Below are 24,882 nucleotides of genomic sequence, written 5' to 3'. Positions count from 1 at the left end.
GGTACTTCATGCAAACTGTGCAGTTCTTCCTTCTGGACCAGGGACGGAGGGATGCGGCAGGACAGAGGGATGTGGCAGTATGGCCTCTAATAATCCTTGACCAGAGCTCCTTAGACTCTTTGCTTCATCTTCACTCAGCCTTATTCCCTAACCTTTAGGTGTCTCTGAATGTGCAGAATTTTATTCTAGAAGGGCCAAAGGGTAAGTTTCTTCATTCAATCAATCTACTTCCTGCTATCAGGCACTACTAGTATACAAAAGTGACCCAAATGGGCGGTCCCTGAAGCATACAGCACCCACCGGGAGAGGGGTACCTTGGTGCTCTAAAGGACAAGTGCACTGGACAGAGCTGCTTCTCATGACACAAGGCAGCATCTTGCTTCATCTCTATCAAAATTGGCTGAGGCTGTGGGCTGGCTGCTCTTTGATATACCCTGAAAAGACTTACGGATTTCCTACTATCATGAATACAAGATAAAGGGGGGAGGGAAGCAAAATTGCCAGAGGCAAGAGGCAAGGGCTGGTGACTAACCCTTATAGGCACGGGAACCTGGCTCACGCTAGGGTGGAAAAGATGCATGAAGAGTGTAACGTCAGTAGGGACGCCCACCTCCCAGCCTGCATCGAAACCATGCAGAACCGCACAGACGAGGAAGTAAGGGTTCACCTCCATTGCAAGAGCTTTTCTGGTTTTGAAGAATGATAAAGGACACCTGCCACCCTCCTGTAGCACCTGTATAATGTGCACCCTGACATATGCACACACACGTTAATTAATAACAGCAATTTAAAACATCTACATTGGTTCTGAAAGGCAGGCCGTTCTGTGTCATATACTCTTTAACCTCTCTCCCCATAGGTTAAGGCCACGGATCCTTTTGCATTCTTCCTCCCAATGACTCTCTTGTAAGTTGGAGGCCACTGCAGTGCCTGCCCTGCTCAGGCACTGGCAGCTGCCGTGGGTCTGAGGTGGGTCTGACAGACACAGCTACAAAGAAGCAACTTTATTACTCGTTCTTATTACTCATTCCCAGTCAGTTTCTCTTCTTGCTCTTGCCAGTGACTTTGGCCGGCGTGAGGGCTGGAGCTGTAGCCTGGTACAGAGTGGAGGATATCTTGTTGATGTAGTACAGACCAACCATGGAGAAGATGAAGCTAGGGCGTGAGAAGAAGTCGTTATAACAACAGGCATGTTGCTAATAGAGTAGACACCAGCTTCGGGTAAAGAATTCAGATTTAGGCTTGGGAGATTAAGGACGAAAAAAAAATGGGGGCTGGGCTGGAGAGATGGCTCAGTGGTTAAGAGTACTGACTGCTCTTCTGGAGGTCCTGAGTTCAAATCCCGGTAACCACATGGTGGTTCACAACCATCTGTAATAAGATCTGATGCCCTCTTCTGGTGTGTCTGAAGACAGTTACAGTGTACTTATATATAATGACTAAATAAATCTTTTTTAAAAAAGGGAAAACAGGGGGTTGGGGATTTAGCTCAGGGGTAGAGCGCTTGCCTAGGAAGCGCAAGGCCCTGGGTTCGGTCCCCAGCTCCGAAAAAAAGAACCAAAAAAAAAAAAAAAAAAAAAAAAAAAAAAAAAAAAAAAAAAGGGAAAACAGAGGAGGAGAAGAAGGCCTGTGATGGGAAGGAAGGTAGGAGACATCAAAGGTGGATCTGGTACCACAATACACGGCATCATCGTACTGCTTGCCCAGCTATGAGATATGGCTGTGAGATACATACCAAGTGGTGACACAGACTCGGTGGATGAGGCCAGATGCGAAGAGTGCCAACAGCAAGCAGAGGAGAACTGGGGAGGCGAGAACAGGACAGGGAGCATCAGGGAGTGTTCAAAAGAGAAACAGAAGAGTAGGAGCAGTCTAGAGGCCTGTGAGGAACCTGCTTGAAAAGGAATGTCCTGCTGGGCATGGGGACACCTTTCATCCCAGCACTAGAGGCAGAGGCAGACAGATCTCTGTGAGTTTGAGGCCAGCCTCCTCTGCAGAGTTAGTTCCAGGACAGCCAGGGATACACAGAGAAACCCTGTCTAGAAAAAAACAACACAAACAAAATAGGTTTGTCTTGATAAAAGCAGGGACGTCAATACCTTAACACTCGTTCAGAACACGAAGGGAAGATATGAGTGGTGTTTTGTTTTACTAGTTTGGCTCCAGTTCTCATTTAACTTCCTGGCCTCCCCACCTCCTCACACACACAAAAGAACGCTGAATGCAGTGGTATATTGGCTAAGCAGCACGCTAGGCTAAGGCAGGAAGGATCACTTAAGCCAAGGAATTCAAGGGAAGGCCGGCCTGGGCAACACAGTGAGATCCTGCCTCAAAAGTAAATTAATAAACGAAATGTTCTAGAAGGGCGGAGAGCAGGCTTGCCCCCACTATTTAGAAAAGAGAGGTATGGTCTCTCTAACAGAACAGGATGCAGGTGAGAGGGTGTAAAGGGGAAAGAAGTCCACCTGTCTGGCTGGAGCCTGAAGGGAAGGCAAAGAAGAGGAACTTTGTTTTCCCCACCTCAAGACAGGTTTCACTGTGTAGCTCTGGCTGCCCTGGAACTCATTCTGTAGATCAGGTTAGCCTTGACCTCCCAGAGATCTGCCTCCCTCTGCCTCTGCATGGAATACTGGGATTAAAAGCTTGTACCACCATCGTCTGGCTGAAACATAAGGATTTTGTCATCCAACAATTTCTTTCGGAATATAACAAACATGTGAGACAAAGTGGATGAGACAGAAGTTTTGAGCATGCTGGCATCTGGAAACCTGTATCAGAAGGGCGAGGAAATGGATCGACAATGGCGGGCTTTGGCATTACTGCATGAATTTTTGCTGTGCTACGACTGCTTGAGTTTCCGAGCATGCGGCTTTCCAAGTGGTTTGGTCCTGATGCAGACTTTGCTTATGAGCTTAAGTCTCCATCCGATCTCTGTATGAACCATCTAACAAGATCACCACACACAGAAACTGACCTATCCGGGCTGCAGATGCACCTCAGTTGGTAGATTGCTGGCCTAGCATGCTCAAAGACAGGCTCGACACCCAGACCCTCATGAAGCTAGTGCTAATCTCAGGAGGCAGAAGGATCGAGGGTTTAAAGTCATCCTCAGCTACATGGGAAGTTCAAGGCCAGTGTGGGCTACGGAAGAGAGGAGAGGAGAGAGAGAAACAAAGTGAGGCAGACAGAGAGCTCTAACAGTTATGGTCTATTCTCCTTCAGTCAGGGGCCCTGCTATTGGTAACATCCCAGTAAGCAGAGACTCACAATCTCCTCAAGCAGAACTCACTAATGCCAGCTCAATTTCACATCAGAATCCCTCAGTGGACTTGGTCTTGCTTTCTTTTCTCACAGGGACAAAGGATATCTTCCCAAGAATGCCTATCAGACAACAGCCCAAACTTGACTGTTCGCTTGAAACTTTCCTGGGAGCAGACCAAGTTTTCCTTTTTCTTTCTTTTCCTCTCCTCCTTGTCCCCTCCCCCCTCTGTGTGTGTGTGTGTGTGTGTGTGTGTGTGTGTGTGTGTGTGTGCGTGCGCGCGCGCGTGCGTGCGTGCACGAGCTTCTCTTCCAGCTCTGATAAAATGCTTAATCTGAAAGCATCTTCTGTCTTCAAGATAGTTTTAAGCAAATGTATTTCTCCTTTACCAGGAAATTCAGCATCATGTTTGGGGCAGGTTTAAAAAGAGTTCAGTCAACTACTGAGTTTCACTTACTCTCAGGGAAGATTTTTGCTTGGAAGCCTTTACCAAAGACCAGATTCTCCAGATTATTGAAGGCCTGGGTTGACGGAATTAAGGAGAAACTTATGCAACAAGACAGGGCTGGGAAGCAGAGGAAATGCAAAACCCTTGCCACCCACCCCCACCCATCTTCTGTTCACACACCACCACCACCACCTCCCCTTCCAGCGGTGGAAGATACAGTTAGGGAGAAGACGAAAAGGCCGGAGCCCAGCAGGCCCCCCTGAATGGTGAGCCACTCGGTGGAGGCCAACTGGCGGCTGTATATCTGCATGCCAGCGAAGAGCAGCAGGGACAGGAGGGAGGACAGCGCCAAGGAGGTCCCGGTACCGACTACTGGAGATGAGAAAAAGAGTCAGGCTAAGATTCACTCCAGAGCTCGACACCCCCAACCACTTCCAAGAGCTTCCAAGTGACCCACCCCCATCCCACGGCGACCTCCAGGAACCACCGGGCCCGTACACCCAAGTTCCCGCCTGTCCGGAGGAAATGCTAGTTCCCTGGAAATCAGGACACGTCAGCTTTACCAACGCTACCGGGAAAAGAGGGCTACCCCGATGCCCACCCCCGCTGGAGCAGCCCGGGCATCCGGCCGGTGCGGTTACCCATCACGCCCCGTCCGTGGGTCCAATCCGTGCCTCTGGAGAAAGAGGGGAGCCAAAGCCGGCCCGGTTGTCTGTACGCAGGCGTCGGGGCCAACGTGGACTTGCTTTACTTCTTCCTCTACGCGCCTTGGATGCAGCGCCCTCTTGCGGCAAGGAGGAAATAGTGCTCCGAAGAGCATTCTAAGCCACCGCCCTGCTTGCTCTCCAGCCTTCTGTACCCAGGTCATCAGCTGTACCTCTAGACAAGCTGCACTCATGTCTTTCAGTCATGATCCCATGACCTAGAGTCACCCGTGTCTTCACTGCTATTTATGCCATCTCCAGTACAACTTCCTCAGACCTCCCTGCCCAACTCTGATGGCCTCAACGTCTCCCGAAGATATGTGCTACCCAAGATGTAGTGCTCTCCACCTGGAGTTCTTCCTCTGAAACCGTTAGCTTCTTGCTTTGTGTGAGTAGTATGACTAGGAATCGATGCAACGTTCTAATAGAAGGAATGGTTCCTACCTCAAATACCCTTCCATGTTACCCACCCCCTAGACCGTTTTTGGAGAACCACGTGGGAAGAACTATTTCCCACCCCCTACCTCGACGGACGCAGTTCGAAGCTAGTCCCTGGAGCATGCGCAGTGATATCTAACCCTCCCCACCCCTCCCTACACCCCACCCGGCTCCTGCATTAAGCCCCGGGTTCGCAGCAGCAGCCAGGATCGTGCACCCGGGGGCGGGCGGGCACAGTAGGGCCATGGCTGAGGGTGAGGATATGCAGACCTTCACTTCCATCATGGATGCACTAGTCCGCATCAGTGTGAGTTAAGGTGGGGTCAAGGGGAAGGGAGGGCATGTAAAGGGTCGGGGCAAGCCAGATCCTTGAACAGGTGGGGGTCCAGGAAGAATATGGAATGTAGAGAGGGGATTAGTTAAGACAGAAATGACTGGGAGGGCGGAGATGTAGGTGTGCAGGGATCCTGGGGACAGCCGAGTGGTGAGTGCTTTAAAGACTCCCATTTGCTGGGTTGTAGGCAGCGAGAAGCTGCCCGGACCCAGCGGGTAGGCTTGGGGTAGCTGCCAGGCGTGCACCGGGGCTATGATAAGGGGCATGTATGAGCTTGGATTTTTTCCAAGAAACTGAGGACAGGTGGGGGGGTGTTGAAAAAGCCGCTCCTGGGTGCAGTTCCCAATTTGGACCCCTCCCGGCCCCCCCTCCCGCCCCCCCCCCCCGCGAGCTGCCATGCAGCCTGCAGTTGCCATAGTAACCCGTGCTCGTCTCTCCCAGAGGCGGTGCCAACCCTGCTCCCCCCCACCACTTCCTTCCCCCTCCCTCCCTGTCCCTCCCTCCTTTGTGTCAGCTGCGCCCCTGACCGGGATGGCTGCGAAGAGAGGGACCAAGGTGAGGTGTGGGGGGTGGGGAGTAGCCAGAAGACCCCTCACCAAAAGGGGGAGGGATACTTCCGGTGGGGAGGGGGCAGGTAGGCGGGGCGCTCCCCCCCCCCCCAGATTGGGCAAAGGGTTGAAGCAGGCTGAATTTCTCCACCAGATTGGGCCTGATAGCTCTAGTATAGGAGGCAAGAGGAATGGGTTGGTTTTGGGAGACTGGAAGAAATAGAATTGAAGAATGGAGGATGGGTGCTGGGCGCCGGCCGGTGCCCAACGGGTTCAGAGAGCTAGCGCACCCTGGCCGCGGGGACCAGTCATGCGTCTAAGGTTGCTAGAGAAAGGGGAGGGGGGACAGCACCCATCTGTAGAATGGGTGGTGCCCTTGAAATAAATGCTAGGAGCAGGCTGGTAATTCAGAGATGGAGGGATGGAGACAGGTGAGGCGGGAGGACTGCCTGCCAGCACTGCTGCAGCGGGAGTGATGGGGGTGGGGCGTGATGCTGGGGGAAGCCAGAGCTCCAACCATATCTTCTTGTTGGACCTTAAGCTCCCCAAGAGGGGAGCCGAAGCAGGAGACAGAGAGCTGGGAAGGTGTGTGAATCAACCAAGGTTCGGGTACTGGGCCGAAGCAGTAGGTAGCTTGTGCTGCCTTTACTGGCAGCCAAGGGACCGGGCTGAGATTTGCCCAAGTGTCCTAGCTCTCACACAACCTCCTGGTCCCTCCACAGACAAGCATGAAGAACATGGAGAAGGAACTGCTGTGCCCAGTGTGCCAAGAGATGTACAAGCAGCCACTAGTGCTGCCTTGTACCCACAACGTGTGCCAGGCCTGTGCCCGGGAGGTTTTGGGCCAGCAGGGGTACATAGGCCATGGTGGGGATCCGAGTTCGGAGCCCACTTCTCCTGCTTCCACCCCTTCTACCCGCAGCCCCCGCCTCTCTCGGAGAACTCTCCCCAAGCCAGATCGCTTGGACCGGCTCCTTAAGTCAGGTGGGGCTGGGGCCTGTGGGATGGGGTGGGAATGTAGAAAGATGGAAAAGAGTCAGGGGCATCTGTCTGTCATTCTGGGGTGGACTACTTACTGCTTATCTGAATACTAATGAGAGCGATCTCTGGCGCAATGAAATTCCACTTTTTAATTGAACAGATGTCGCCCACCCCCAGCCAGCTGTAATTCTCACCTCTACCTCCTGGGTCCATCCACAGGCTTTGGGACATACCCTGGGCGGAAGCGTGGTGCCTTGCACCCCCAGACGATCTTATTCCCGTGCCCAGCCTGCCAGGGCGATGTGGAACTGGGGGAGAGGGGCCTTTCCGGGCTTTTCCGAAACCTGACCCTAGAGCGAGTGGTGGAGCGGTACCGACAGAGTGTGAGTGTGGGCGGCGCCATCCTGTGCCAGTTGTGCAAGCCCCCACCGCTAGAGGCCACCAAGGGCTGCTCAGAGTGTCGAGCTACCTTCTGTAATGAATGCTTCAAGCTCTTCCACCCCTGGGGCACTCAGAAGGCCCAACACGAACCCACGCTACCCACCCTCTCATTCCGCCCCAAGGTGAGCCAGTTCTTGCAGTGTCTGAAGTGGGAGGGGCCACAGTGGTGCTGAACCAGGGGTTGGGGGTGGCTGGCGCGTGGGCTTCCAAAGTGGGGTAGGTAAGGTTTTGTGTGTGTGTGCGAGTGTACACGTGTGTGTGCAAGCACACGCCCATGTGTGTATGTATGTGACAGAGTCGTAAGAGTTGGAGAGAGAGCTCTGTGATTAAGAGCTCTTCCAGAAAAATCCCATTTGTTTCCCTGTAATTCCAGCTTCCTGGGAATATATCACCTCTGGCCTCTTCTAGTGCCTGTACTTAGATGCACATTTCTATATGTAGATACATACACATAATTCAAAATAAGATATTATGAAAAAAAAGGGACAGCACCTTGCCATATAGCCCAGGCTAGCCTTGAACTCAGGGAAATTCCATTTTCTCCGTTTCCTGAGCGCTAGAATGAGGGACGTGCGCCATCATATCCGTCTTGCAGCCCGTTCTCTCATACTCACTGAACGAATGATTCGACATCTCTGGGTGTCTCATCTCACCAAGTGCGTAGAGATGAGGGAATCTACTCGGCAGTAACTGCCTGCAGGGCTGTTGATAGAATCATAGGAGATGTTTGTTCCAACAAAGTCATCTGGCTGAGCATGGGGGCACACGTCTGGTCTCCCAACACTTGGAAAAGTGAATAAAGACTTGGAAGTTAAAGGCCAGCCTGGGTACACAGGAAAACTCTACCTCAAAAAAGTTGCTTATGGGGTTGGGGATTTAACTCAGTGGTAGAGCGCTTGCCTAGCAAACGCAAGGCCCTGGGTTCGGTCCCCAGCTCCGAAAAAGAAAAAAAAAGTTGCTTATATGCAGGATGCCATTCTAGGAGTTGGGCGCAATGGTGAACAAAGGGGAACTATGTTATCATTGTTGCTACTACGGACATATGAAGGAGATGGAGGCAGTGCTAGACCATGGTTTGGACAGTTCACAGATGCTTTAATTCCCGGCGTTCTCCATTAGGTGGCGCTAGGGAGCACCACCAGCTATTTGCAATTCCCTCTCCTCTGACTGCTAGAGAGGGGCAAGCAATTGCTGGTAGGTCAGCATCCTCACACACACAAGTGGCTGACTATTTTATTCTCCTTTGTATCTCTAGGGTCTGATGTGTCCAGACCACAAGGAAGAGGTGACCCACTACTGTAAGACATGTCAACGACTGGTGTGCCAACTCTGCAGGGTACGGCGTACCCACAGTGGGCACAAGATCACACCAGTGCTCAGTGCCTACCAGGCTCTCAAGGTAAAGACCCCCTACTCACTCAGCCCTGGTGTTAACACCACCACACACCTCCTAATGACTTGCTTCTTGCAGAGCCAGGATGATGCCCACCTCTTTCTTTGCCCTTAGGATAAGCTAACTAAGAGCCTGGCATACATCTTGGGAAACCAGGACACAGTGCAGACCCAGATTTGTGAGCTGGAGGAGACCATCAGGCACACTGAGGTGAGGAAGGGCATGGGCGTGTGCCTTGGATCCCGCTTGGGTGGGCATACACCATCGCCTTGCTGCCAGTGCAGAGCCCACAGGAGGAAGATGTGTGTGGGTGGAAGCTCTGATGAAACTTCATTGCTTCATTGGCAAGAACACCAGTACCCTGGGTTAGGCTGGAGCTGGGGCTGCAAGGAGCGTAGGAGGGCTATAGCTGGGGCTAAGGAGCCCAAAGATTCAGCATGAACACAGCCATGAAGCTAGGGTGGGGAAGAGCACTTTCTGTTAGGCTGTCTGAATTAATTAACCGGCAGTGGCAGTGGATGGCAGCCATGACATAGCCACCACTATGCTGTAGCTAGTGTCCCACGTGGATGTTGATGCAGTCGTGGCCTTTCTTATTGGGTGAGTTATTAAAAGATTAAGACTATGAAGGAGCTAGGGTAAAATATGATCAATTAGTGTCATGGTGATTTCAGATTGTAATCGCTAAAGGAACTATAGGTACTTACTGTGTTTTCTGGCATGCATCAAGATAGCAGGATTTTTTGGAGAAGGCTCTCCTTCACACATGGAGGTCCCGGAACAGTCTTGTTTGCCAGATGTAACTGGGGATGTGACCATGCATTCAGATGACCAGCTCTTTTTTTTTTTTTTTTTGGTTCTTTTTTTCGGAGCTGGGGACCGAACCCAGGGCCTTGCGCTTCCTAGGCAAGCGCTCTACCACTGAGCTAAATCCCCAGCCCCCAGATGACCAGCTCTTTAAAGGAGCTCTTATCTTCCTCTAGTTTTTAGCCTTTCCCTGTTTGTCTCTTAGCAACATGGCCGGCATTGACTACTCCAGCCCATAAGTCTGTTTATCTTGTCATTTCTTCACAAATCTATTGCCCTGTAATTGAAGGGGCCTGTGGTGGAACACGTGCATCTCCACCATGAGGGGCACATGAGGGCTGGAGAGACAAGTCAGTGGTTAAGAGCACTGACTGGGGGTTGGGGATTTAGCTCAGTAGTAGAGCGCTTGCCTAGCAAGCGCAAGGCCCTGGGTTCGGTCCCCAGCTCCGAAAAAAAGAAAAAAGAAAAAAAAAAAAAAAGCACTGACTGCTCTTGCAGAGGACCCAGGTTCAGTTCCCCACACCCACATGGCAGCTCGTGATCATCTGGAATCTGCTCCAGGGGATCTGATATCTTCCTCTGGTCCTCAAGGGCTTCTGCACACATGTGGTATGTACACATACACACTCACACACACTCACACACTCACACACACATACACACTCACACACACTCATACACACTCACACACACTCACATACACACACACACTCACACTGACACATACACACACTGACACACACACTCACATGCACACACTCACACACATACACACTCACATACACGCACACACACACACTCACACACACACTCATACATACTCACAAATGAAATAAATATTTTTTTTCTTTTCTTTTCTTCGGAGCTGGGGACTGAACCCAGGGCCTTGGGCTCGCTAGGCAAGCGCTCTACCACTGAGCTAGATCCCCAACCCCCGAATAAATATTTTAAATAAAATATTTAAATAAATAAATATGTAGAAAGAAGAGGGATATTTTCTGCTGCATTAGAACATGGTCAATGCCCAAAGTCCCCACAACAATAAAACAGAAAAATGGCTGGAAAAAATAAATTAAAAAATTTTAAGTTAAAAACGTAACTGCAGTGGTCTAGAGAGATGGCTCAGCAGTTAAGAGCACTGACTGCTCTTCCAGAGGTCTTGAGTTCAATTCCCAGCAACCACATGGTGGCTCACAACCATCTGTAATGGGATCTGATGCCCTCTTCTGGTGTGTCTGAAGATAGCTATAGTGTATTCACATACATAAAATAAATAAATCTTTTTTTAAAAAAAAGTTTATTCATCAGTAAATCCCACCCTCCAAAAGCATATGCATAAAATAAAAATCGAATAAATGGAGCTAGAGAGATGGCTCAGCGGTTAAGAGCACTGACTGCTCTTCCAGAGGTCCTGAGTTCAATTCCCAGCAACCACATGGTGGCTCCATAAAGGGATCCGTTGCCCTCTTCTGGCAGGCAGGTGTACATGCAGACAGAGCATGACTAAATTAAAAATAAATAAGTATTTAAATAAATATTTAAGGGGTTGGGGATTTAGCTCAGTGGTAGAGCGTTTGCCTAGCAAGCGCAAGGCCCTGGGTTTGGTCCCCAACCCCGAAAAAAAGAAAAGGAAAAAAAATAAATATTTAAAATGTAACTATATTATTTTTAAATTAAAAAAATTAATCAGGTGTTAGGAATGTGTGTATGTGGGCTTGGGGATTTAGCTCAGTGGCAGAGCAAGCGCAAGGCCCTGGGTTCGGTCCCTAGCTCCAAAAAAAAAAAAAAAAGAAAAGGAATGTGTGTATGTGTGAGTACACCCCATGTGGAGGGGGTGCCATGGAGTCCAGAGGTATTGGTCCCCTGGAGCTGTCCTCACAGGTGCCTCAGCTACCTTTGACAGATGCTAGGAACTTGCTCAGTCCTTGCTCAGTGGCTACTTGCTCTTGTCACTGAGCCATCTCTCCAGCACTTGAACTATCTGAGGTCTGGAGAGATGGCTCAGCGGTTAAGAGCACTGACTGCGGGGTTGGGGATTTAGCTCAGCGGTAGAGCACTTGTCTAGCAAGCGCAAGGCCCTGGGTTCGGTCCCAGGCTCCGAAAAAAAAAGAAAAAAAAAAAGAAAGAAAAAAGAAAAAAGCACTGACTGCTCTTCCAGAGGTCCTGAGTTCAATTCCCAGCAACCACATGGTGGCTCACAACCATCTGTAATAAGATCTGATGCCCTCTTCTGGTGTGTCTGAAGGCAGTGACAGAGTGACAGTGTACTCACATACATAAAATAAATAATTTTTAAAAATGTAATTAGTAGAGTCTGGAGAGTTGGCTCAGCAGATAAGAACACTGGCTGCTTTTCCAGAGGACCCGGGTTCAACTCCCAGCACCCACATGGCAGCTCACAGCTATCTGTAACACCAGTTTCCAGGTTTCTGACACCCTCACACAGACATACATGTAGGCATAACACCAGTGCACAAAAAAATATAAATAAATTATATATTCAAAATTATAAAAACTAATTAATTAAACTTTTAAGTGGGTCACTGGGTCTTATGCTGTGATCCCAAGACTGAAGAAATTGCAGCAGGGGGAATCTCTCTTCAGTACACATTGAGTTCAAGGTCAGCCTGGGCTCCATGAAACCCTGTCTCTTATAGAGATCCCCAGACAAAGGCTGGAAAGAGAGATCAGTGGGGTAGGAGCACTGGTTGCTCTTTCAGAGGACCCAGGTTCGATTCCGAGCACCCACGCGGCTCACAACCATATGTAGTTCCAGGGTATCCGATGCCCTCTTCAGGTCTCCACAGGTACCAGGCACGCATTTGGTCCTCATACATACATAGAGGCAAAACCCCTATCCACATAAAAATACTTTTTAAAAGATTCCAAGTAGGTATAAAATTAATAGGACCTTTGTACTATTGTCCTATATTAATTTTGGTTTCCTAGATGAAGCCAACAATCTAGGAAATAGAAGGGGCTTGCTTCTCTCTAGCCTCCAGTTAAGATGTGAGCATTCGGAAAGCGTACAAATGATGAGGAGGTGACCATAGCTGCAATGTAGGTGCTTTGCCAGTCATGATCCTGGCCCAATGGAACCAGATCGGTGCAACCAACTAAATTCCCTAGGATGGTACGGTGTGTAGTCTTGGGGACCGGGTGCGAGGACTGCCTTCAAGATGCTAGTAAGTCACTCATCCTTTGGGTGTTGCTTCTTGGACAGGTGAGTGGTCAGCAGGCGAAAGAGGAGGTGTCCCAGCTGGTTCGGGGACTAGGGGCTGTGTTGGAAGAGAAGCGATCCTCACTTCTTCAGGCCATCGAAGAGTGCCAGCAAGAGCGTTTATCCCGGCTCAGTGCCCAGATCCATGAGCACCAGAGCCTGCTGGATGGCTCGGGTTTGGTGGGCTACGCCCAGGAAGTTCTTAAGGAAACAGACCAGCCTTGCTTTGTACAAGCAGCCAAACAGCTGCATAACAGGTACACAAGGGGCCAGGCTCCAGGGAGGTGGGCATTATGGGTGTAGCTAATGCCTAGGACAGTAGCTAGAATACATGGAGTTTCAAGGAGTTTCATTTGGTCAGACTGATGCTGAGGTAGACCTGAAGCAGTGGCTCTAGGGATAGGTAGGGCAGGATGCCAGGGTGGGGTTGCCGCCCACCTGGCAATGCCTGACCCTTGCCTACTCTGTTCCAGGATTGCCCGAGCCACCGAGGCCCTCCAGACATTCCGGCCAGCTGCCAGCTCCTCCTTCCGTCATTGCCAGCTGGATGTGGGACGGGAGATGAAGTTGCTGACAGAGCTTAACTTCCTGAGAGGTAAGGAGCTAGCCAGGCCCGCATCCAACCAGAGCCTTCTTCCCTTTCCCCCCTGCAGCGGACCCGGGGGGCAGTGCCCACCAGGGACCTCCTGGCCTCCTGCCTGGCCTGGCCAGCCACTCCCACCCAGCCAACCCTGCCACACCCACACCATCCTACCGCGCTCAGCGCTGCTTCTCCCTCTCTCTTTGTAGGCTGTGGCCACCGCGGACTCTGCTCCGGAGCACCCCAGGCAAGTCAGCAGCCCTGCCCTGGGGGCCCTGCCACCCGCCGGGCCCCTCCCTATTCCTCTCCCTGTGCTCCCACACAGCCTGGCCACCCACATATTGCTTCCTTCTCTCCTAATGTACCCTGAATTCTTGGTCCTCCACTTGCCTTCCTTAGGCTGTTGCCTGATCCTTCTGACCTTTCGTTATCTCAACCCTTGCCCTCTGAACTTTCATTCTCTTCCTCTTGACCTACATGCACCGCTCTGCTAGCAAGCTTGCTCCCCTCTGCCTCCTTCCTGTTTTCCGTCTTCCTGACCCCATTACCTCCCTGCCAACCCTTATACATCCCTTCCTGCTCAGGGCTCTCTTGCCTGGGTTCCAGTGGCCTTTGCCTGCCTCGTTCTGGGGCTCCTTCTTACCTCAAAGAATCTCAGCAGTAAGGGCCCTCAGAACTCATTTGGTCTGATGCTGTCATTTGACTGAAGAAAAAACTGAGGCCCAGAGAGGGAAAGTGGCTCACTTCAGGCCAAATTAGGGTAGTGGCAAACTAGGATAGAGTTCAGACTCCTGCCCCTGCCCAGCACTCACCCACTTCTCTTTACTTTGGGCCCTGCCTTGCTCACCTGGTGCCTAGAAAGTTCCTTTCCCCAGCTCCCTCACCTACACTCACCCCCCGGCTGCCGCTGCTTCCTCTTTCCTGCCTGCCCCCACTCTCCCTGCCAGGCCAGTGGCCAGGCCCTGATTGACCCCGTTGTCTCTCCCAACAGTGCCCGAGGCGCCTGTCATCGACACCCAACGCACCTTTGCCTATGACCAAATCTTCCTGTGCTGGCGGCTGCCCCCTCACTCACCACCTGCCTGGCATTACACTGTGGAGTTCCGGCGCACAGATGTCCCCGCCCAGCCAGGCCCTACACGCTGGCAGCGACGGGAGGAGGTGAGGGGCACCAGTGCCCTCCTGGAGAACCCTGACACGGGCTCTGTGTATGTGCTGCGTGTCCGTGGCTGCAACAAAGCTGGCTACGGAGAGTACAGTGAAGATGTGCACCTGCACACACCCCCAGCACCTGGTGAGTACACAGAAAGGTGGCTTCATGTGGTGAACGGAGATGAACAGCCTGTACCTCAGACGGTACAGGATGGCCCAAGTCCTCAGCTCATTCCCAGAGGGCACTGGAAAAGCAATGCAATACAATCTATATGATTTGTACAATTTAATATGTGAGTTGTACTCACTTCCTCTACAGCTAGACTGCCCGGGGTTCAAAACCCACCTTTGCCCCTTGACAACTCTGTGTTTTGAGCCACATTTTTCTCCTTCTCTGAACTTCAGAGTCCCCTTCTACAGAAGTAATAATATTTAATAGAGTGGTTTGATGACGAGACCCTTATTAACATTCTGACTTACAGCAAGGGCTCAGTCGATGTTAGGGGAGAGGCTCACCCAGAGTGCTCGGCACTCAGGTAAAGGGCAAAAGAGTCAGGGCTGGGTTCAGGGGTCAGGAATGGGCACCAGAGCGTGGGATGGAAGGTTCAGGTCAATGGCGTTAGGAATGGGACCAGGTGGAGCAGGACAGTCGTGGAGATGGCCCATGGGGCAAGTCATGGAGAATGGGTTGCAGAAACACTGAGTCAGCTAAAGATGGGACACTGTGTTCTCTGCCCACTAGTCCACTGCGGCTGCTCCTGGCTTCCCATATCTCTTTGGGATGCCTCTCTCTTCCCTATGTCTCTATTTCAGTTTCCCACACCCTATCCCCCTGGGCCCCTGCCAGCTCCTGCTGACTGAACTCCTTGACAACTCGTTCCCTATGCCCAAAATTCCCAATGTTTGTGCTGACACTCCACAATCCCCAGTGCCGGTGTGTCCCTGAAATCCTTCCTTCTGTCTTAACCTCCTGCTTCCAGTCCTGCACTTCTTCCTCGATGGCCGCTGGGGTGCAAGCCGAGAGCGGCTAGCCATCAGCAAGGACCAGCGGGCGGTGCGGAGTATCCCAGGGCTTCCCTTGCTGCTGGCTGCTGAGCGGCTGCTCACAGGCTGCCACCTGAGTGTGGACGTGGTCCTGGGGGATGTGGCTGTGACCCAGGGCCGCAGCTACTGGGCCTGTGCCGTAGACCCTGCCTCCTACTTGGTCAAGGTGGGCGTCGGGCTGGAGAGCAAGCTTCAGGAAAGCTTCCAGGGTGCCCCGGATGTGATCAGCCCCAGGTCAGGCCCTTCTGCAAGGGGGGGAATGAAGCCCTGGGGAAGGAGCTGGGGGTGGCGAGGGTGGTGACGGGTATCCAGACTTGCCTAGGTGGGACTGGGGCTGGGTAAGAACAAGTAGCATGGAAGCCAGCCTAAGAGGCTTGTGGGTGGGAGAGATGTGGGCTCAGCAGAAGGGACTTTGAGGGCTGCTTTCAGAGTATACGGCTGGGGTAAGGTTGAGAGAAAGCAGAGCCGTTACTTCTTCCTTCCACCTGTCACTCAGGACCAGTATACCACCGTCTACACACCCATGTCCTGTCCCTCTGTCACTTGGGACCAGCACACCACCCGTCTACGCCCCCATGTCTTGGCCCCCAGCACCTTACTTATTTCCATGACAAGTTTCCCCCTGAGACCTCCTTCACCTGCCTCTTTCTCAGCATCTCCAAGTTCTCCCCTTAAACAAATCTCCACAGCCTTCCTTGCATCCCGGTGTCTCATTAAAATCTCCCCCCATCTCCCCCCCCCCGAACCCTATCTTCCCAGCCCTCTTATCATTCAGCACCCCATTGACACAAACTTCCTTTGGAATTCTGTCGACCCCAGTCCTGTATCCCTCTAGCATCCTGATACCAGTGCATCTTCATCGCTCTTCCAACATCCTCGCTCTGTTCCTGCCCTCACACCGCCGTGTCTTAATCACAGTGATCTCATCCTTCCAACGGCCCCAGCTGTCAAAACTGTATCCCTAACCTGATTTCCCTCCCACCGAGATTCTCAGCACTGTCCACCCTGACAAGGCCCACATCTCTCCAGTGTGCTGTAGCAACACCCATCCCTTCCTCCCCTCGACACCTCTCTCATGCACTCTCCTTTTCTGCACAGGCTAAAGCCTCAAGCCTGACAATCTAACCCCTCAACATGTATTCTCCATAATACCTGCATCCTTTTGCCCCGCCTCCAACCTGCCAACTTTCCAACATCTCAGCTCCTTGATTCCACTCGTTCCCTTCCTCTGCCTCTCAATATCTTTCCTCTGGATTCCCACTCACGCAGATATGACCCGGACAGCGGGCACGACAGCGGTGCAGAAGACGCCGCAGTGGAGGCCTTGCCGCCCTTCGCTTTCCTGACCATCGGCATGGGCAAGATCCTGCTGGGCTCCGGAGCAAGTTCAAATGCAGGGCTGACAGGGAGAGACGGCCCGGCAGCTAGCTGCACAGTGCCTCTGCCACCTCGCCTAGGCATCTGTTTGGACTACGAGCGGGGGCGGGTTTCCTTCCTGGATGCTGTGTCGTTCCGCGGGCTCCTGGAGTGCCCCCTGGACTGCTCAGGGCCTGTGTGCCCTGCCTTCTGCTTCATTGGGGGTGGCGCTGTACAGCTGCAGGAGCCCGTGGGCACCAAGCCTGAGAGGAAAGTCACCATTGGGGGCTTTGCCAAGCTGGACTGAGCCTTTCAGGCCCCCTTTTCAGACCTAAGCTCTGCTCCCCAAGCCTCTGGGCATCGGGTTGTTTACCCAGCAGCTTCTCCCCCAAGACTTCCCAACCACGTGGCCCTGCCCCATACCTTGCCAGCTGTGTCTTCCCAGGGAAGCCCTGGGAACTCTCCTCTGCTTATCTCTGGATGTCCTTCATTCTCTGTGTTACCTGTTGGCCTTGGCCCTTGGCTCTGCCTTTGGCATTTTAACCAAGGCATAGAAAGCCCCATTCCATCTCTGTCTGGTGCTCCCGAGGCCTATTGGGAGGGGGGCACCTGGAACAGTGGGTATGATCAACAACTGCCCTTTGCCATGTCAAGCCCCTCTCCCCATTGATGCTGACACAGCCTCGGCAGCCAGGCTCCGAGCCTCCCCACTGAGGGGGAGGAGAACCTATCCTGTTTTATTTGGATCCCTATACCTTCCAGCTGCATGTCCCTTCTGTCCCTTTTCTCTTGCATGCTTTACCTATCCAGCACCCATGCCAACGTGCCAAGTCTCCCATGGGAACTCAGTTAAGGCTGGTGTCCCCATCGGGTTGGGCCAAGTTAGGCCTCTGGTGCCTGCTACTGTCTCCCTACAGTGGGCATCACTGGCCTGTGCTGAGCAACAGCTGTAATTTTCATGGTTTATAAACAATAAACTGTGACACCAGGCACACATTCCTGGTAATTTCCGGTTCGACTGACACCTAAGGGTAGGAGGTCCCTAACTGAAGTGCGCTCAACTGACTTTCACCGCCAGGGGGCGCAGCACGGACTGCTAGGCTAGAACTTTACCTTCGGCACCTGAACCTCAGCTCTGGACCCTGAGGGGATGTGGCTAAGGGCGTGGCATGGTGCCGAGACCTAAAGGGGTCAGGGAACTAGAACCACTTCCCCATTCCGAGGGTGCCAGAGAGCCCACCCAGAGGCAGTGGAGGGTGAGGTGGCTGAGAGCCAAGGCCTGGTGCCAACAGCTCCCGGATCTGACCCAGCCCTGTCTTATCACAGAGGTGTTGACTCTGCTACTGTTATCTGTGGTCCAAGGATTTGCTTCACACCTGGCCAGCTAAGAATAGAGCTGCTTTAAGGGCACTATGCCAGTCGGAGAGGGGCATGGGCTGGCCTCAGAAGAGACAGTTATGGCGCGAGTTGAGGCCAGGTCTGGGGCAGGCCCACTGGAGCCAGCCTAGGTTTCATTTCCTCCTTCCTCCAGGGCCGCCAGGCATAGGAAAGAGGCAATTCGTGGGTTTTTTTTCAGGCCATCTCTGAGTACCTGTGTCACCTCTTCCCCATATCCCTGTTGTTTTCAAATGCACTCAGCCCTCTGCCACTCTGTGGCTCCTGGCCTTCAGGAATCCTCCCACAAAGACCCCTTCCAGACCCCTCCTAGCTGTTCTGATCCAAGAGCTGCAGATGAAGAACCACAGCTGGCATAACTAACAGGAAGCCATCTTTTATTCAGCCACATTTGGGTCCCATCTCCAGGTTTTCTAGGCCAGTCCTTCTGAGAACCACCACTACCCCAGTGTCCCTCAGGGCAGGGCTGGGCTTCACCAGGCTAACGTGGTGACAAAGCCTCTGAGGAAGGCTGTGATCAGCCTATCAGGAGTCCTGGCTCACCAGCCCAGATCAGAGTGCAGGGGTCTGGCAGCGACCACTGAGGGAGTGGACTGCTGGAGCCAACTGCCACTGCCCGAGTGGGTAGGGTGACTTGCTCCTACAAGTTGGCCGAAGTGGTTGCCACAGCCGGGTTGGTGTAAGAGAGACCGCTACTGCCATTGCCTGTCGAAACCTGAGTGGAGGGGAAAGAAATTGAAGGTAAAAGAATCTTCCAGGTAGGGCTGGAGAGATGGCTCAGCGATTAAGAGCACTGTCTGCTCCTCCAGAGGTCCTGAGTTCAATCCCCACAAACACATGGTGGCTCACAACCATCTGTAATGGAATCCGATGCTCTTTTCTGGTGTGTCTGAAGACAGTGACAGTGTACTCATATAAAATAAATCTTTAAAAAAAATCTTCCAGGTAGGAAACAATGGCACCTGGGACTAGGGTCCTGACAAGCTCTCAAGGGGTTAATTCAGTGTGCACCGGCTGGCCCCAGAGCAGCCAGGTGACTGTAAACACACAACTCCACAGTCCCCTCCCCCCTACTTGGCAGTGAGTCCATAGCCCTCTCCAAGGCCCCGCCTGTCTTCTGTCTTTCTCTCCTTTTATTTTTTGATCTTCTGGACCAAAGGGGCCCTGTGTGTGTGTGTGTGTGTGTGTGTGTGTGTGTGTGTGTGTGTGTGTGTGTGTGTGTGTGTGTGTAGATCTGGAGGAGGAGGATAGTGGTTTGAGAAAAGGGCTTTCTTGTCTCTTTTCCCACCCACTGGCCTTTCCGGTCTCAGGTGACCACAGTAATTATTTACTAGATTCTGTAGGAAAAGGCCTGAGGGAGGGAAGAGAGGGAGCCTTGCGTTCTTTCCTAAAAACTCCCAAGAACTCCCTCAGCACTCTCTAGCTAGAGGAAACTTCTTTTTCACCAGAGCCTTCCCACCCCAGCTTTCTGTAGCTACTCCCCGACCCCTAGGAGGCCAGAGGAATGTGGGGGCTCCCTAGGAGGCCAGAGGAATGTGGGGGCTCCCGGGGACAGCACCCCTCACTTCACCTCTGGGCATCCGAATCAGCACAAATGGTGCAGACAGCAAGGCTTTTCTGGGAAAACGGGTAGGGCAGACATTTCTTTCTTTTTTTTTTTTTTTTTGGTTCTTTTTTTCGGAGCTGGGGACAGAACCCAGGGCCTTGCACTTCCTAGGTAAGCGCTCTACCACTGAGCTAAATCCCCAACCCCAGGGCAGACATTTCTTTTTTTTTCTGTAGTCTCCCAAGGAGCCTTTTCTGCCTGACCCCCAGGATTCTGCCTCCATTCCCAACCGTGCTGGGCCTTCTACTGCTCACCTCTCTGGAGCTCCTCCGGTTTCCCAAGTACCCCTTCAGAAGCCCCCACCCAGTCCAGGTCGCTGCCCCAACCTGCGGGACATACTTTACCTCTTCATAGGGGCTACGTTTGGTAGTGGCAGGGGGCACATAGCGTCCGTGAGTGTGGTAGGTAGGATATTCACTCATAGGATGGTAGGTGTCCCGGGTTGGAAAGAGGTCCAGCTGCCCATAGCTCTTTCTGCGGCACTGGCACAATGCCTGGGGAGACAGGGGATTGTCTTGGCCAATGGGATTCATTTACCAGGGGTGACACCGCAGAAGGACTGAGACTTACCAGGGCAATGAGATAGACGATGACCAAAGCCACCAAAATACAGACCAGTACCAGCAGGGCAATGCCCCAACCTGGTACCCCAGGCCAAGACTGGGCAGAGGAAGGGAACTGCATCTCATTCACTAGAAGGGAAAACAGTGGTCAGGGAAGTCCCCAAAGGAGGTGGATTTCCCACTCCCAGCACCAAAGGTAAACAGGTGGTGCCAGGGTGCAGCTGGGGCTGTCACCTCACCATTGACTTCCGAGATAGTCAGATTATAGTCAGCTGCCTCCTTCTTATGTTGTACGAGCTGTGACTTCACTTCAGAGGCACTGAAAGTGCCCTCCCGGAAAATCACAGTCGATGCTACCACCACCGAGCCTGACCTGGTCGCAGGAAATAGGGGGCTCAGATCGACTCTCTGCTTATAGCTCAGCATCCCCACCCCACCCGCCACACCCCCATCCCGGACATCACAAAGTTGCGGGACTGTCCATCCCTCCCACAGGGCAAATCCAGAATTATACCTGAACTTGATAGTAGAGACCCCCAGAAAGTCTCCGTTAAAAACCTGCAGAAACTGGGATAGGAGGAGAAGACTCGGGTTTGATGTAAAAGATTCGTGTGGTCCCGAAGAGCTATATCAGGGCAGCATGGCCGAGACCAGGCTGATACCCACCAATCCGGAAATGTTCCTCTTCAGTTCTTGGTAGTAGCGGGAGCTGGGGTCTTCCAGGGAAGAATTAAATGGGTGGTTCCGAATGTAAAAAGACAACGAGAAGAAGGAGACCCCGACAGACAACTGGGGTGAGCTGTTACTGGAGAAGGTAGGGAAGACCGCTGTGCTGTAGTAAGAGCTGCTGCTAACAGTACTGTGGCTGGAGATGGCGGGGATGGTGGGAGAGATGGGCTGCTGACTTGGAACTGAAGACTGAGTGTCATTGCGGACTGGAGTTGTGGCCACCGCAGAGGTATCATGGGCTGGACTGGTGGCTAAGCCCAACACAGAACTGGTAGTTCGCACCAAGGAGCCATTGTGGTCTGGGGTGATAGCTGACGTAGCCGTGGTAGAAGAGAATGGGGTGCCACTGTACACTGGAGTGGTGGCCATGTCTGATTCAGAGCTATTAGTTGTAGCTGAGGAACCACTGTACACCGGACTGGTGGCTGAGCTCAATGCAGACCTGGTAGTTGGGACCATGATGCCATTGTGGGTTGGAGTGCTAGCTAAGTCTGATACAGCCTTGGTGGTTTGGGTGGAAGCACCGCTGAGGACTGCAGTGCTGGAGGAGTCCAATATAGGGCTGGTGGCTGGGGACGAGGTGCCACTGTGAACTGCAGTGCTGGAGGAGTCCAATATAGGGCTGGTGGCTGGGGACGAGGTGCCACTGTGAACTGCAGTGCTGGAGGAGTCCCCTGGAGGGCTGGTGGCTGGGGACGAGGTGCCACTGAGGACTGCAGTGCTGGAGGAGTCCAATATAGGGCTGGTGGCTGGGGACGAGGTGCCACTGGTGACTGCAGTGCTGGAGGAGTCCCCTGGAGGGCTGGTGGCTGGGGACGAGGTGCCACTGAGGACTGCAGTGCTGGAGGAGTCCTCTGGAGGGCTGGTGGCTGGGGACGAGGTGCCACTGGTGACTGCAGTGCTGGAGGAGTCCTCTGGAGGGCTGGTGGCTGGGGAAGAGGTGCCACTGGTGACTGCAGTGCTGGTAGAGTCCCCTGGAGAGCTGGTGGCTGGGAACGAGGTGCTACTATGAACTGGGGAGGTGGTGGAGTCCACTGGAGGGCTGGTGGCTGAGGAAGAGGCACCATTGGGGACTGCAGTGCTGGAGGAGTCCCCTGGAGGGCTGGTGGCTGGATCTGAGTCACCACTGAGGACTGCAGTGCTGGTGGAGTCTCCTGGAGGGCTGGTGGCTGGGAACGAGGTGCTACTATGAACTGGAGAGGTGGTGGAGTCCACTGGAGGGCTGGTGGCTGAGGAAGAGGCACCACTGGGGACTGCAGTGCTGGAGGAGTCCCCTGGAAGGCTGGTGGTTGAGGAGGAGGCACCACTGCGGACTGGAGTGATAGTCGATGTTAAGGAAACTGCTGGTGTCCTGAGATAAGGTGACACTATTTTTCTGACTTGGAAGGGCAGGAAAACCTGAGCCAGAGTGGAAGATGAGGGGGTTTCATGCTCACAGCACCAATCAACAGAGTTGGACACTGGGTTGCTTTAGATAGCATGTGTGATGTTTTAGTTCTGGCTAGAGCCAGAGTTTAAAAAAAAGGGGGGGGGGAACCTACTGGGTTAATGAATAAAATCAGAGCAAGAAGAAAAATATAAACTCCGAAACCAAAGTAACCCCGGAAGGAAGGGGGGTCAGGTTAACATCAGGTAGTCCTACGTTTGCCTTCATCCTTCCTGACAGCCTCCCTCCTCAAAGGTCTCACCTCTGCTTCTGGCTCATTCACTCCTCTACTGCTTATCTCTGAGACAGGTATTCATACTGTACCCTAGGCTGGCCTTGAACTCTCTGTGAACCCGAGTGTCCTGAGTGTGGGAATTGTAGACTGGAACCACACGGCCCCATTCTTCCACTCCGGAGCTGGAGCTGCTTCTCCTGACGCAGCCTCTCTTCTCTACTCCCCACGAAGAGCATTTGCCTACTCTGGTGCCCACTCTCTTGGGGGAGTCACCTCTTCTCAGCCTCCTTCCTTAGCCTCTTTCCCTCCGGCACATACTGGGCCATCCCTGAGTGGATGGCCACTTATGACTCTCATTGTGCCAGAAAGACTGAGTCCCACCTGAACAGTGCAGCCCCTCCCCACCTTGTACCTCTCACCTTTTAGGCTTGCTAGAAGTAGCAGCAGGAGGAGAGGAACCCGTATGCCCGGGGTCATGGTGGTGGTGAACAGGCGGGAAAGGGGTAGAAACAGACTCAAGGCTGGCGCTGCGTGTGTGCGCTGGAACAGGGCTGGTGCCTGCTGCTTTATACCAGTCCCCCTCCCGCCCTAGGCACAGTCAGAGCAGGTGACAGGTAACAAAACTCCACCCCCTCCCCTATTCTTTCCTCCTCCTCCCCAGTCATTCCTGTGTAGGGTACTTGGGCTCCAATCACTCAACCATATGACAACCTGTTTATTCTCCATTTGGCCTCCCACTTTTACCAACCACTCTTTGAGTACCCCAGGTGTGTATGTGGAGGAAATCTGGGGGCCCTGGCTCTGGTTTTAGTCCCAGAGCAACAGCCAAGAAGAGTAAGGGAAACACAGAAAGACCCTGGACAACAAGGGAAGCCCGTTTCCCGCTCCCCCTCCCGATCCCTTTTCCTATTCTCTCTGAGGATCCTTAAAAACCACTTCTCATAAGTTGAGAGGACATAAGGGGGATAATAGTGGACAGGTCGCTAGTTTTAGCGCCCCACCCCCGCCACTTCCCGGAACAGCCCCACCCTTCTAACCGCTCCCTGTACTCTGAAAACCACAGTCCCCGCCCCTGCCAGACTTTCCAGTAGCCTGGGTCTCTCTTTGACTTTCTCCGGAGAAAGGCGATGGGGGAAATTTCCACTTAAAAAGGACGAAACTCCAGGCTCCACTGAAGCCTAAGGTCCTTCCTACTCAACCCTCCACCTTGAGTGGCAGGCTGACCAGTCCTTCTACCCGGAAACGCCTGCCCTCTAGTGGTCACCGCGAGCGTCGCGCGGCGTACTCGCACAGGCTGAAGGGTTGCTTCTGTGTAGGGAGGTTTTGGAAGCACAGCCCAAGTTGAGGCACATATCTTAGGGAAGTTAGTTGTGTCTTGGCGGAAAGAATCAACGCCTTCGACAGATAAAAATGCACAGTGTCGGGAAGAAGCAGGGATCATTACTTGGGTTACTCTGACTTCTGGGGATGGTGTTTGGGGACAGGGGATAAGTGGTTGGAGCCCCAAGGTATGTGGAAGGGGGTATCGAGTTGTGTGATGACACTGAATTGGCAAAGGGGGACGGGACAGGTTATGTACAGGTAGCTAGATATTCAGGAGGCAAAGAGTAGGTGGGGCGATCGTGGAACTTGGGAACTTCGAGATGTATCTGGAAGAGGAACAATATTTGGGGCGAACAAGCACGTGGAACAAGGCAAACCCGTGTGTGTGTGTGTGTGTGTGTGTGTGTGTGTGTGTGTGTGTGTGTGTGTGTGTGTTTAGGGAGAACCGAGAGGTATTCTGACGGGCAGAAATAGTTGGGTTTGGGTGAACAAGCACGTGGAACAAGGCAAACCCGTGTGTGTGTGTGTGTGTGTGTGTGTGTGTGTGTGTGTGTGTTTAGGGAGAACCGAGAGGTATTCTGAAGGGCAGAAATAGTTGGGTTTGGGTTCACAGCAGCACTCGGACTGAGGATACCAGGCCAGATCCCGCAAGCGTAGGTTGCGGTGTAAACCAGCAGGAGCAGTTACAACTGTAGTAGGCAAACAGTTCTTAGTTCCAACCAATACAAAACCGAAACTAATACTTTAAAAACATTTCGGAGGTGCATGAACGGAGGCGTGGGTCCCACGCTCCCGCCGTGTGTCCCGCCTGTGAGCGGCTTTGTCAGGCCAGCTCCAGGCGGAGTGGGGACGCCCTACGTCAGCTCGCCCACAAGTATTTAGGTGGGCGGCACCAAACCC

The 24,882-nt window shown here is 52.8% G+C and overlaps 3 protein-coding genes across 21 annotated transcripts; 1 reads left to right on the top strand and 2 right to left on the bottom strand.

Moving 5' to 3' along the window:
* Positions 1 to 778: 778 nt before the first annotated feature.
* On the bottom strand, positions 779 to 4,786 carry Krtcap2 (keratinocyte associated protein 2). 7 transcript variants are annotated; one of them, NM_001106444.1, is made up of 5 exons: positions 4,271 to 4,786; positions 3,925 to 4,079; positions 3,717 to 3,780; positions 1,736 to 1,802; positions 779 to 1,155 (listed from the first exon to the last, which is right to left on the bottom strand). In NM_001106444.1, exons 2-5 carry the CDS (start codon positions 4,015 to 4,017, stop codon positions 1,035 to 1,037), a joined length of 345 nt encoding a protein of 114 aa, NP_001099914.1. In that variant the 5' UTR covers positions 4,018 to 4,079; positions 4,271 to 4,786; the 3' UTR covers positions 779 to 1,034. The 7 variants fall into 7 exon arrangements, with proteins under 7 accessions (NP_001099914.1, XP_087475781.1, XP_087475782.1 ...); XM_087619655.1 differs by having other exon boundaries at positions 990 to 1,155; positions 4,165 to 4,443; XM_087619656.1 differs by having other exon boundaries at positions 990 to 1,155; positions 3,925 to 4,076; positions 4,165 to 4,443.
* A 234-nt stretch (positions 4,787 to 5,020) lies between these two features.
* On the top strand, positions 5,021 to 17,701 carry Trim46 (tripartite motif-containing 46). Of its 12 annotated transcripts, none has more exons than XR_015663461.1 (11): positions 5,021 to 5,156; positions 6,454 to 6,715; positions 6,932 to 7,275; positions 8,409 to 8,552; positions 8,661 to 8,756; positions 12,577 to 12,830; positions 13,047 to 13,168; positions 13,363 to 13,400; positions 14,145 to 14,447; positions 15,286 to 15,583; positions 16,619 to 17,695. XR_015663461.1 is itself a non-coding variant. In XM_087623873.1 (10 exons), exons 2-10 carry the CDS (start codon positions 6,460 to 6,462, stop codon positions 17,010 to 17,012), a joined length of 2,211 nt encoding a protein of 736 aa, XP_087479999.1. In that variant the 5' UTR covers positions 5,021 to 5,166; positions 6,454 to 6,459; the 3' UTR covers positions 17,013 to 17,695.
* A 755-nt stretch (positions 17,702 to 18,456) lies between these two features.
* Positions 18,457 to 23,887, bottom strand: Muc1 (mucin 1, cell surface associated). Of its 2 annotated transcripts, XM_087616087.1 has the most exons (8): positions 23,079 to 23,887; positions 21,646 to 22,311; positions 20,936 to 21,524; positions 20,784 to 20,836; positions 20,509 to 20,642; positions 20,277 to 20,398; positions 20,051 to 20,200; positions 18,461 to 18,815 (listed from the first exon to the last, which is right to left on the bottom strand). In XM_087616087.1, exons 3-8 carry the CDS (start codon positions 21,455 to 21,457, stop codon positions 18,741 to 18,743), a joined length of 1,056 nt encoding a protein of 351 aa, XP_087472213.1. In that variant the 5' UTR covers positions 21,458 to 21,524; positions 21,646 to 22,311; positions 23,079 to 23,887; the 3' UTR covers positions 18,461 to 18,740.
* Between the last annotated feature and the right edge of the window lie 995 nt (positions 23,888 to 24,882).

The sequence above is a fragment of the Rattus norvegicus genome, chromosome 2, assembly GCF_021556685.1.
Source record: "Rattus norvegicus strain SHRSP/BbbUtx chromosome 2, alternate assembly SHRSP_T2T, whole genome shotgun sequence".
Taxonomy (NCBI): Eukaryota; Metazoa; Chordata; class Mammalia; order Rodentia; family Muridae; genus Rattus; species Rattus norvegicus.
Note: the sequence above shows the minus strand (reverse complement) of the source record. Positions and strands in the feature narration are given on the sequence as shown.